Source organism: Mesocricetus auratus, unplaced genomic scaffold (genome assembly GCF_017639785.1).
Source record: "Mesocricetus auratus isolate SY011 unplaced genomic scaffold, BCM_Maur_2.0 Super-Scaffold_100013, whole genome shotgun sequence".
Lineage (NCBI taxonomy): Eukaryota > Metazoa > Chordata > Mammalia > Rodentia > Cricetidae > Mesocricetus > Mesocricetus auratus.
Window position 1 is genome coordinate 69,623,781 of NW_024429196.1, and position 13,191 is coordinate 69,636,971.

At 48.8% G+C, this 13,191-nt stretch overlaps 1 protein-coding gene across 1 annotated transcript in view; it reads right to left on the bottom strand.

Annotated features, from left to right (window-relative positions):
* Phf2 (PHD finger protein 2) overlaps window positions 1-13,191 on the bottom strand; it is a 72,224-nt gene that overhangs the window by 30,400 nt on the left and 28,633 nt on the right. The window contains exons 2-3 of the mRNA XM_040755944.1: window positions 4,553-4,638; window positions 1,221-1,335 (exon numbers count right to left, since the gene is read on the bottom strand). Of these exons, the coding sequence (XP_040611878.1) occupies window positions 1,221-1,335; window positions 4,553-4,638 (201 nt within the window). The remainder of the gene's footprint in view (window positions 1-1,220; window positions 1,336-4,552; window positions 4,639-13,191) is intronic.

A 13,191-nucleotide genomic window follows, 5' to 3' on the forward strand; every position in this document is an offset into this window, starting at 1 on the left:
GGACGCACACACTTGTGAGTAGGCACACACCTGTGAGGATGCACACATCATCTGTGAGGACACACACACCTGTGAGCATGCACACACCTGTGAGTATGCACACACCTGTGAGTATGCACACACCTGTGAGTAGGCACACACCTGTGAGTAGGCACACACCTGTAAGGACATACACATCATCTGTGAGGACACACACATCATCTGTGACTACACACACACCTGTGAGCATGCACACACCTGTGAGTAGGCACACACCTGTGAGGACACACACACCTGTGAGGATGCACACATCATCTGTGAGGACGCACACACCTGTGAGTATGCACACACCTGTGAGGACACACACACCTGTGAGGATGCACACATCATCTGTGAGGATGCACACACCTGTGAGGATGCACACACCTGTGAGGACGCACACATCACCTGTGAGGACACACACATCATCTGTGAGCATGCACACACATATCAAGAGCTCCTGAACTTTATAAAAGCATGTTATAGTAAGTGAACTGCATCTCAGTGAAGGTCAGGGGAGCTGGAGAAGCAGCACTCCACTCAGAGGAGCGAGTAAACGGCTCAGTTGCTCTCATGAAATCACATAATAAGCATCAAAAGAAACCCAGTAATTGAGAACTCTCTGTGCAGTGATATTATCCCTCCAAAGAGAGAAATGAAGATTTCTGTCTGACAGACAGAACCAGACTCACAACTGCGGTGACCCAGAACAGCTTCCTGAAACTGCTCTTTGCCAGACCTCAGAAAGAACAAGGGTGTAGCAATAGAAGGAAGGCAAGAGCCTCTGCCAGGTGCGAAGGGCATGAAGCAGGTGGCCAGACACCAGGAAGGAGAGAGGCACTTTCCACCAGAGGAAGAAAAGCAGTGCCAACGTGTGTCCTCAGGAGGTGTGGGCAGAGGAGAGAAGTGACCCGTCTACGGAAGGCCTGAGGTTCCAGCCTCCACAACAGGTTCCTGGATCTTTGCTCTCCTGGAAAAGGGAGTCCCCAGTGAAAGACATGAGCACCGAGAGAACGGTCCACACATGGGTGTGGTGATCAGAAGATGGAGGGGGCGGGGCTTCAGCAGATGGGTCTGCCCAACTGAGAAAAGCCAGTCATCTGTGGAAGGCAGCTCACCTGGAGAAGATCCAACCACCCAGTGAAGGCCCACCACCTGAGTAAGGATGGGGACAGTCCAGCCACCTATGGAAGGTCACCTACCTGGGGAAAGTTCGGCTCCGCAGCTCCTTGATGAAGATCTGGCTGCCATTTTGCACTGGCTTCATGTCCGGCATCTGCCCAGGGCCGTGTTTGTGCCAGGTCCGCTTTTTCTTGACTGGAGAGGACACAGAGATGGGTCTGTTCCAAGCACAGCTCCCACCCAACTTTGGAGGCCCTACACCTATAAGAGGACAACCCAGCTGGGCACCACAGGGGGCAGAACGGAAGCCAGAGAGCTCACAAACACAGCAAACCCAAAACCTCTCCCACAGACCCTCCAGGCCGCACCGCACCTCCCCATCTTCATCCCCGCCTCTCGCAATGGCCGTCACACTTGCACTCCAGCCTGGCCCTCCTCACTCAGGCACCCAGGGTGGGAGGACACATCCTGCTTGGCCTCCACACGAAGAGCTGCTACCTTTCTGTCAGGACCTTCCCTTTCCCATTCCTCTTTCCCCAGTCAGTGAAGATGGCCTGAGGTGTAGGGATGTCAAATAGGCCCTGGTACTGAAGCTGTCATACGGTCCTCTGAACAACAGAGGGCAGTGCTGGGGACTGGGTTCTCACCCCAAGCCCACAGAGGCCATGACAGTGAGGCCTGAGTTAGGGATGGGGAGTGGTCCCACCAGCCAGCTGAGTACACTGTGCCACAGACTGGACTCAGAGCTGCAGCAGCCAGGCTCATGTCTAGGAGCCTGAGACTCCTGTACCAAACTTTCCTTGGTCAGATAAACATGTCTCGTGGCCTTGACTAACACACACTGGCCAAAATCACCCCAGAGAACACACAGAGACTGTGTGGAGTTGAGCCCTAGAACCCACACCGCTGCCGCTCAGTGAGGAAAAAGCTGCATGGAAGGCCCTGGCTCCTGACTCCACCAGGCATGGGAGGGCCTTCTGTCACTGAGGCTTTGGGGAGGGAAGTATGACCAAACCATGTCACAGTCAGGCACCGCTCACAGTGCTCAGAGACACTCAGCTTAAAACAAACTACACCGGCAGAGAGAGGGCTAGGACCTTGGATCACGGTGTCTGCAGGGGCACAAGACTCTCCGAGCAGCAGAGAATCTGAACTGCCGTGTTTACACAGCCCCCTGTGAGTACGCACGCAGATGGACATTGTGCGCACACACTCGAGCATGCTCTGACTGGCCTGGGCCCCAGATCTGTGTGTTGAAATCCTTAGTCCTCAAGGTGATTAGGAAGTGGGGCACCTGGAGGAGACTAAGCGATGAAATTAAAGTCTTGATGATACAGACGGGAGGCACAGGAGGCTCCCTCACCCTCTACCCTGTGAGAAGATGCCCAAGATGCTAACATCCTGATTTTCGACTTACCTGGACTCAGAATGGCATGAAATGAATTTCCTGCTATTTAAGCGACCCAGCCTGTGGCATTTGTTACAGTGGCAAAAACAAGCAAGCAGGTGCGTAGGCACAAATGCAGGCACACGGCACTCCCTGGGAGCTGGTGGCAGGAATGGGAATTGGAGTTGGCGCCTGGGCTCCTGGCTGACGGTGGAGGTTCCCCTCAAACCCCTGCCAAGCCCAGGGGCTGGGTCTTGGTGAGGCACAGCACACACCTTCCCAGGAGATAGGTTGTTGACACTGTGCAAATGCTGTTTCTGAGGATGCCGACAGCACCAAAAGAATCAAACTGTTGACCACTGATGCAAGCTGCTCAGCCGCCAACCTTCATTCTACCTGGGCAAGAGCCCACAAGCAGGACCCCTTGGTACATTCGTGACTGCTGGAGAAGCTCAACCCCAGCTTCTAACTTCTTCCTCTCCATTATCTAGAGTCTCCTCAGAAATGACTCCCTGATGCACTATGAAGTATCCAGATGAGTGTGACCCCAGCATCTTCCAGATCACCTTCACCAGGGACCCAGGATGAGCACACATGGCCTTCCCCCCACTCCTTAAGAACACAGCTGCTGGAGACTTTTGATCCAACCCTGCTCTGCTGTGATCCAGCCTCCCAGGCCCCACAGAACAGTTCTGGGTCCTGGTGGAAGCTCTCCACGCTTGTCTCATTTCTGATATAAAGGTAAAGAAGACACTGAGCGTATAACAAGGTACCAGGAGAGTGAGAATACTTCTTCTGCCCTTATCATCAGTGACTTAGCTGGCACAACATCGAGACACTCTGAGCATGAGAGCTGTGTGTCTGGGGAGGCCTGGAAGGCACCTTAGGAGTCCTGAACTGGCAGATGCTAAGGATGTACTAGGGCAAGACCAGAGACCAGAGCTGCCCTACCATTCCAGCAATGCACATAGGCCAGGCCTTAGAAGGGCCAAGAGACAGCAGACAGAGCCCAGGCGTGGGGAGAGCCTACCCACCGAGCCCCAGCCTGACCAGGAGCTGAGCCAGCCTCCATGCTCCCAGATTCTTGGATAAACCTTGGCTCACTAAATGGAAGTGTGGACCTTGCACTGTCCGTATCCATTGCCTGTGTACTACAGCCCTGGTGCCTGTGTCTCCCACTTCCTGAGAGGCCTGTGTCTCGCCCATTGCATGCATCCTACCTCACTACCCCCACCCACTGTCTGCATCTCTCTCATCTTCCTCTGTGTTTACAGCAATTACCACACAGAGCCAGGGAACATGGTCTCTCAGCTCGTACTGAGTAGCTGGGTGATGTTCTCTTGAAAATGACTAGGATAGGAGCTGGACACAGCCCCCAGTGGCCCATCCTAACCTCCCACCTCAACCAATCCAGCCTCAGGCATGGGATGTGAACAGTAAAACAGCCAGACCATGTCTACCTGTAGTGTATGTGAGTGCTTCTAACACAAACAAAGGCAGGAGCCCTGAGGACTGAGACACACACACACACACACACACACACACACACACACACGCACACACACAAAGCCTACTTGTCTGAAACTGCCCCGTATAGCTGAGCCTACACCTTGGTATTCCCTTAGCACCTGCTGCACAGCAGGGCCCAGAGAACAAGGGCAGGAAGGGGGAGCATGGGCACACGACAGTAGGCACTGTGGCAAAGTCAGACCCTCGAGGACGTCACGAGGGGTAAGCCAAGCTCCTAGAGGATGGACAACAGAGCTGCCCACAAATACACATGTGCATGTGTGGCTGGGCTGAGCTGGGGGCCCTGAACACCCCTTTTATCACCTGAGCTCCAAGCCCACACTTAGCATGGACTAGCCTGCCCACTGTAGGTGCTAGTGTGGCCCTGGCAAGACCCTGGTGATGGCAGAGTCTGAGGGCAAGCGTCAATCAGAAGGCAGTCAGCTAAGCTGGGGGTCCCCAGCACCAGGGCCACTGGGCTGGGACCTTGGTGTTCCACTGGGCCGAGGTACTTACGCGTGGACTTGCCATGGGTTTTCTCGCAGTTCGGACAGTGATAAATGTCGATATCTGGTGCCTCCTCCTCTTCCACCCCAACACAGCTGAAACAGGGGGAGACAGACCATAATTACTCTCACCGTCAGTTTCCCTGGGCACCTGCCATCCAGGGGACTGAGACCTGTGTGGGACCATGGTCCTCAGAAAGAGCGGGGAGAAAGGGCTGCCGAGCTGCCCTCCTCAAACACGAGCCTGCAGTGTGCACCGCAGGTGCAGATGCTCTCTGTGAGGACCCAGTGCGGTGCCACTCGCCCAGCAAGCCTGCCTCAGTGAGGACTGCTGCCATCATCACCCTGGAGGGCAGGGCAGTGTCTAGGAGCCAGGGGCGCAGCCCTCTCTAGTGGTAGCTAGGGAACAGAACACACCTGGGAAGACAGGAGAATCCTGAGCTACAACACAACCACTTGTCCCACTCAGCCTCAGGAGGTCAGGGCAAGGTTGAGGGACAGTGACCAATGTGTCCCCTTCTTCCCTCCCAGGAGCTCTTCCAGGGCCTGAAAACCTGCTCAGGAGACAGCTACTGGCGCTGGTCAGTCAGCAGCCAAAAGCTTTTTAGGGAATGAGGATATAATCAAAAGATGCAATCTACAATACCAACAGGCTCCCTAACACCCCAACCAGCAAACGAAACACATTGCTCTATTCTGACACTTCCACTCTTTGTTAAGGAAAAGAGAGGCCAGTCAAATGTGGGGAAAATTCAGCTGTGTTGGCGGGGTGCTGGGACAGGTAAATCCCACAAATGGGAAAAATCACTGGATTGGAAAACACACTGGATTGGAAAACCTTCCATCGAGCACAGACGCATAAACAGAGCTACCTGGTATATTTTAAAGTAGCATTTCCTGAGGGCAGCCCAGTCTCCACCCAGGAAGGGCTAAGGGAACTAGCTTTCTTAAAGTCACCAGTGTGCACTATGCAGCTGGTTTTTAGATGGGGCAAGTTCTAGAAATCCATCAAAAGTCAAAGTTCCCAAACTGCTTACGGCTGTATTTAGCATAACTTTTAAAATGTGTTCTTTTGTCTTTTTTGTTTTTAATGTGTGGCCTCATGATGTATTGGCTCATAGGGAGCCACTATAAACTTTACACCTATTAAAAATGAGTAACGGGGCTGGGCGTTGGTGGCGCACGCCTTTAATCAAAGCACTCGGGAGGCAGAGACAGGTGGATCTCTGTGAGTTCGAGGCCAGCCTGGTCTATAAGAGCTAGTTCCAGGACAGCCTCCAAAGCCACAGAGAAACCCTGTCTTGAAAAAGCCAAAAAAAAAATGAGTAATGGGAACTGAGGAGATGACTTAGTCAGTACAGGGCTTCGCTGTCAGGCACCAAGATCTGAGTTCAGATTCCCAGAACAGATACAAGAAAAGCAGGATGTGGTGGCACATACGTATAATGCCAGCATTGGAGGGGTGAAGGCAAGCATTTCCAGAGGGGTTCACTGGCTAGATAGATAACCTACCCTAATCAGTGAGCTTCCGGTCCCAATTAGAGACCCTGTCTCAAACAACAAGGTGAATGGCTTCTGGGAAATGATGGACAAGGTTGACCTTTGCCAATCTCGGGCAGGAAAAGGGAGGGTCTTTTCCTGACATCTAGTGTCCCTCAAACATCACCTGATGGGGCAGCCTATCTCTGCATCTGAGCTTTTTTTCACATCAAGTGAGGACTTCTCTGCTGTTCTGTTGATTTTGTTTTCCTGTGACAGGATTTCTCTGTGTAGCCCTGGCTGTCCTAGAACTCACTTCGGTAGACCAGGATGGCCTGGAGCTCAGAGATCTGCCTGTCTCTGCCTCCAGTACTGGGATTAAAAGTGTTTAACACCACACCTGGCATTAAATAAAGACTTCTTTAGCATCTCTTGGGGAGGGAGTAGATGATGTACAAGCTGATCCAGTAACAGCAGAGAGAATCAACCAAACCAAAGTTTACAAGCTCTTACCTGGCCTGACCAGACAAAAAGAGAGAACTAACAGGAAGATTACTAAAACCAAACTGATGTACAAACCAACAACTAGGAAGCCTAGGCGAAATGAAGAAATTCCCAGAACACACAAACTACAAAAAGTAATTCAGAAGCAGCACAGTAAGTTGTGACTCAGCAGCAGAGTGCTTGTTGAGCACATCTAAAACCCGGGGGTTGATTCCCGCAATCCAGCAACACATAGTACACACTCTGACAGACAAAAACCTCCCTCAGAAAACTTCAGAGACCAGCAAGACGGCTCAGGGGTAAAGGCACTCACCACCCCGCCTAATAATGGGAGTTCAATTTCCTGGACCCAAAAGGTGGAAGGAGGGAACAGACACCTGCCAGCTGTCCCCCAACCTCCGCATGTGCGCTGTGACACATGCCTGGGTGTGAGCATGTGTGCACAAGCACACACACACACACACACACACACACGAGTAAAGTAATAAATGGGAAAAGCCCAGAAGCACCACTAGTGAATTCTATTAAAAAATAATAATAATACCAATCCCTTCTCAAAAACAAATAGAAAAGAAATATTCTACCCATCCCTCTTTTGGTGCTGGCAATGAATTTAGGGTCTCAATTATGCTGGACAAGGATTCTTATCATTTATTCCAGTCCTCCTGATTCCCTTTATGAGATCAATAATATCTTGATTCCAGAGCCAGACAAAGGTATACAAAAAACCAGACCAACATCTCTTATTAATAGCAGTATAAAAATCCTCAGCACACTAAGGGGGTTGTATTCCACAATCAAGTGAGACTTATCACAGGAATGCAAGGATAGTTCAACATGAAATCAACCAATGCTTCAATCTCTGGAGCATCACATCTGGCTGCAGGGACAGGGTGTGCCCTGGGGCCCCACCCTGGAGATTACACAGGAGCAGGAATTATGCAAATTTCATCCACTCTTGAGACAAAAGGCAAGGAGCACAACTCACCTGGCCCTTTCTCTGTCACATTTCTTTCCCAGTCCCTCACCAACTCCCACTTTCCTAAGATGCCCTCACCCCATGTAAACACAAGGAAGGATCATGTGAGCACCTCCACTGATACAGAAAAAGACACTTTGCAAAACCCAACACCTAATCGTAATTTTATTTATTTTTATTTGGGAGAGAGTCACCAATTTTCTCTGTGTAGCCCTGGCTGTCCTAGAACTCACTCTGTCGACCAGGCTGGCCTCAAACTCAGAGATCCGCCTGCCTCTGCCTCCTGAGTGGTGGAATTAAAGGTGTGTGTCACAATGTCCAACTCTCGTATTAATCTATAGACTAAGAATAGAAGATAAAGGTGTAATATGAAAAACTCACGGCTAATATTACACAGAGTGGTGAAAAACCAAGCTTTCCCCAGGTCTGAAATGAGGCAGGATGCCTGCTGATGCCACTTCTACTCAACACAATGTTAGAAGTTGCTAGTCAGAGCAATTATGCAACACAATTAAATTAAAAGCCTTCAAACTGAAAGAAGTAAAATGATCCTTATCTGCAGAAAACATGCTTAAATATGCAGAAAACCATGTGGAAACCTTGTATATAAAACATGCTATCACTAGTAGATAAAGGGAGAAGTTGTAGGACGCAAGATTAACACACACGCACAGCTGTGTTTCTAGACACTGGCAACAGATATTCGAAAAGAAAATCTATTTGGAGGAAATGTACCTCAAATACAGGCAAGATTTGTACACTGCTGAAACAAGAGTAAAGGCTGACTTTAAACACATGTGGAATTGTGAAGGACCCCAAATAACCAGCACAATCTCCAAAAACAAGGTTAAAGTTAAGAGAATACATACTTCACAACTTCAAAACTTACAACAAAGTCATAGTAACCCAAACAGTGTGGCACTGGCATCTAGCTAGAAATAGACCACCAGAATAGAATCAGAAATAAACCCATATATCAGTGATCAATTCATTTTTGGCAAGGGCTGTAAGATCATTCAGTTAGGAAAGATTGTTCTTTGTGTGTGTGTGTGTGTGTGTGTGTGTGTGTGTGTGTGGTGTACTGCATACACATGGGTTTGCAGATGTGCACACTTGTGCGCATGCATGTAGAAGCCAGGGCAGGGCAGGACACTGGCTGTCTTCTTCCATTACCCTCCACTTTACTGTCCCGAGTGAGCAGGGTCTCTCACTGAACCTGAAGCTCACTCACCATTTTAGCTAGACTGTCTGCCCAGTGAGTTCCCAGGGTCTGCCTATCTCTACCCCTTAATTCCCACCCAACACCCTACACAAAAATTAACTGAAAACAAATCGATGAACCAAATACAAGATCGAAAATGATAAAACTATAAGAAGAAAACACAAATAAAATCTTCATATCTTTGGATCTGGCAGTGGATATAACACCAAAGGGATACGCAGCAGCAGCTACAAATGATAAACCGGGCTTTATCAAAATTAAAGACTTTCGAGCATCTAAGATTGGGCCAGGCAACATTTCATCATGGATGGGGGAGGGGCTCATGAAGTCCCACCCTTCCTGGCAGCTACCGGTTACTAGGTAGGGCAGGGAGTACCATTTTCTTCAGTACTATACCTTTGATAAGTTGCCTGTGACCCAATAAATAACCCCTCTCCCACGCTTGTGAAAGAAATTCCAGTTAAACTCAGTGACTCGAGAAAGGAGGAGGAGGAGGGGGCTTGAAACTGGCAGGGACTTGTTGGGAATGAGAAGAGCTTCAGTGAGAGAGGGAAAGGAAAGGGAACATATAATGGGGTGTGTGTGAAAAAGACCAAAACTCATTATATGTATGAATGAGACGTCAAAGAATTTTTCAGTTCAATTAAAAAACACTTTTGTATATCAAAGAACACTGTTGAGAAAGAAAAGGCCACTTACAGAAAGAGAAAAAAATATTTTAAAATCACATATCAGGTAAGGGTCTAACATCCAAATATATAAAGAACGATTATAGCTCAATAATAAGATAATCTAGTTTTAAAATGAACAAATGGCTCAAACAGACATTTCCCCAGAGAAGATGAACAAACAGCCAACAGGCACATGAAACGATACCGAACATTCAAGTCATTAGAGAAGTGCAAATCAAAACTCCAGCACGAAGCAACTTCACGCCCAGCGGGAGGTGGAGAGATTGTGACCCTTCCATAATTTCCCCAACTGAGAAAAACGTAAAATGGTGCAGACACAGGAAAAAAAGATTGACTTCCTCAGAAGATGAACATAAAATGAAATATGAGCGGGCAGTTTCACTCAGCTATATAACTAAGGTTTAAGAATCAGCATTCTGCCAATGCCCTATTCATAAAATACAGTAACCAAAGTGGGTAAGGCATCCAATATCCAAGGACAGGTGAATGAATCAGCCACATATGATCATACACATAACTCATTACTCGACCTAAACTTTACATATTCAGCAACACATGTTAATAGAAAAAAAACTAGATTAGTGGGAGAAAAAAGCCCAATGCACAGTGTTAATGCTGTATAACAACTCTCAGGTAAAATGTGTACACCAGGTAGGTCTCGAGAGACACATGACAAGTGAGGTGTCAGAGGGAGGGAAAGGAAGGGATTTGGGGTTGCAGCTTGATGGGGCGTAAGTTTATGACCAAGGAACGCTGGCATAGTTCCACAGCACATCCAAACCCACCATGGAGCATCCACACTGGTCACAGAGTATTCCCACCAACTGCAGAATATTCACACTAGCCACAGAGTGTTCACACCAGCCACGGGGAAGTCACACCAGCTATGAAACATTTTACACTAGCCAAAGAAAATTCACACCAGCCAAGGAGCATCCACACCAGCCATGGCGCATTCATACACACAGCCATGGAACATTCACATACGCTATAGAACACTCGCTTTCACAGAGCATCCTACGGGTCATGAAGTATTCACACCAGCCATTCACACGAGCTGGCCAGGAAGTATTCACATTACCATGGAGCCTGTGCAAAGGATCTGGCTCTGCCTTCTTATCAGGGAATTCTATTCTGCAGGCCCATTTACAGAATGGATCTGCTTATGGAGAACCCAAGCATGACAGGTAGAAACCACACTTCCCTAAGGATGAGGTGAGTCACTTACTGTCACTCAGCTCTAAAGCCATGTGCTTTGTTGGGTGCATCTCAAGTGTCCCCAATGACAATGCCCTGTGGCCTTTCTAAGAAACTCAGGTTTAGCTGAGGCTCTTCCAGAGACAGCTGTACCCACTCCCAGAGGAAGGGAGACACCATGGGTTCCTCCAGGTTTCATGGCCACCATCATTCCCTTTATAGGACACAGCAGCGATGTCCCCAGGCCAAGATGCTCATGATGACTGGGCTGACAGGCATTTCCAGGTCTGCACTCAGGAAATCTGACTTCTGACTCATTTAAAAGTATAAAATCACATTTACAGGCTTGTTTAAAACACCATTTGTTGGAAAGCAGCAAGGTCCACACTTGTTATTCTAATTAAAGCCAGGTTGAGAGCTGGGTATGGTGTGTATACCTGCAAGCCAGCACTCTGGAGGTAGAAGCAAGAGAATACCATAAGTTCAAGACCAGCCTGGTCTACATAGTGGGTTTGGGGAAAGCCAAAGCTACCTAGTAAGACTCCGCCTCAAAACAAAATGAGAAAGCTAGGTCAGCGCGGGCTACGTGTGTGCCTGAAAGAGCGCTGGCCCCTGCCACCCACACAGACACAGAGACAACACTCCTCCCAAAGCCAGTGGGGTGGGTCACTGAGTCCTCTTGAGCACAGTAATAAAGACAATTCAGGACAATGGAACAGCTTCCTATTTGCACCGAAAAACATCAGAAACCAAAATAAATGATCACTTGCAAATGAGTCACAAGCGCCTGCCTACAGAGACTTTGGTCATGCTGAAGCTGTGTGTTAAGGATGTAGCCGTGAAAAGACCATTTTCTGTACAAAAATCGTGTGAGGAAATGGCATCTGGCTGACTAGTGACTAAATAGTAATTTACACAGTTATAGAAAAGGACGCACCACAGTAAGAAATACCGCTGGAACTTGCAGTTAAAAGGGTGTTCCTGATTGTGGTAGTCAGCTCTCTGTCGCTATGACAAACACCTGAGAAAATCAGCTTTAAAAGAGGAAAGACCTTATTCAGGCTCAGGGAGGTCACAGTCCAGACTCACTCACCTCCTCCTTCATGCCTGTGGTGCACAGGGTTATGGTGGGAACAGGTAGCAGAGAAAGCCTGTCTTCCTCAGCACAGCTGGGACGCAGACTAAGAGAGAGCGGGGGAGGGGTGGGCATGCCCTTCCAGGACACTACCTCAAAGACCTTCTGGCATTCACTTCCTCAAGGTTCTGACACTGCCCAACCACACTACAGGCTGGGCCCAAGCATCCAACACACAAGCCTTTGGGGAACATTGCTATCCAAATGTTAAGCACACGCATCAGCCGTAGCAGGAGCCCATGTCAGCATGAGTTCATGGGTGAAGATAGCAGGCATTTTATGTGTTTGTGTATGTATTAGAGAAACAAGTGTGCACATGTTCAAGTGTGTGCATGCATATGTGGGTGTGACTGCATGTGTGTAAGCTTACTCGTGGAGGCCAGAGGCCAACACTAGACACCTTCCTTTCTGAGACAGGGTCACTCACCAAACCTACAGCTCACTGATTCCAGTAAGCTGGTATGCCCACCCACTCCAGAGAACCACCTATCACTCTATCCCTAGATGGGGCTTCAGGCATTATCTAGCTTTTACGTGATGTCAGGAACTCGACTTCAGACCCTCATGCTCACACAGCGCACACTTTACCAACTGAGCCATCTCCCTGTTCCCCAAAGTTAGTATTTGTTAGCACCTACACAACGAAATGTAAACCTTTGAATATGTGATGCTTGTTTGAGGGTGGTGACACACACCTTTATTTCTAGCATGTGGAGGGCAGAGGCAGGTGGATCTCTGAGTTCGAGGCCAGCCAGAGCTACATAGTGAAACCCTGTCTCAAATACGTACTCTCTGACACTCACAGATAAATCCTTACAGAACGCAAGCCAAAGCAAGTGCTGGCTCAATGCAGCAAGAATGGATGCTCTGGAGCAGCAGCAGGACAAAAATGACTGTCACTTATCCAGCCCAACCCTCTGGCTGGTGACACAAGTTCAGGAAACCCATGCAAGAGACTTGGTCACCCAGGACACTTTGACTCCTTCGGCCAGTCACCATCAGCACCATGTGAGGGGCGAGTGTGAGATGGACACTTCCTAGGGTACAGTTCTAAAGCAACACAGCCTCAGTAACAGAGAACATGGAGCTCCAGGGGGGCACACCGAACCACGTGATCTCAGCTTCCAGAAGAGTCAGAAAAGAGGCAAGCATACAGGTGTGTATAAAAGGCCAAACCTTCTGTGTGGCATGGTGTAAGTAAATAGACTGCTTGCTTCAAGAGAAAATATAAAGCATACTAAAAGCAAAAACAAAATACCCAGATAGTGCTCGGCAAGGTTGATCAGTGGGTAGGGCACTTGCTGCCAAGCCTGATGGCCTCAGCATAATACCTAAGACCCACAAGGTTGAAGGAGGGAGCCTACTTCCAAAAGTTGTCCTCTGACCTCCACATGTGTGAGCATGCATGTGCATGCGCATGCACACGTGCATACTCACACAT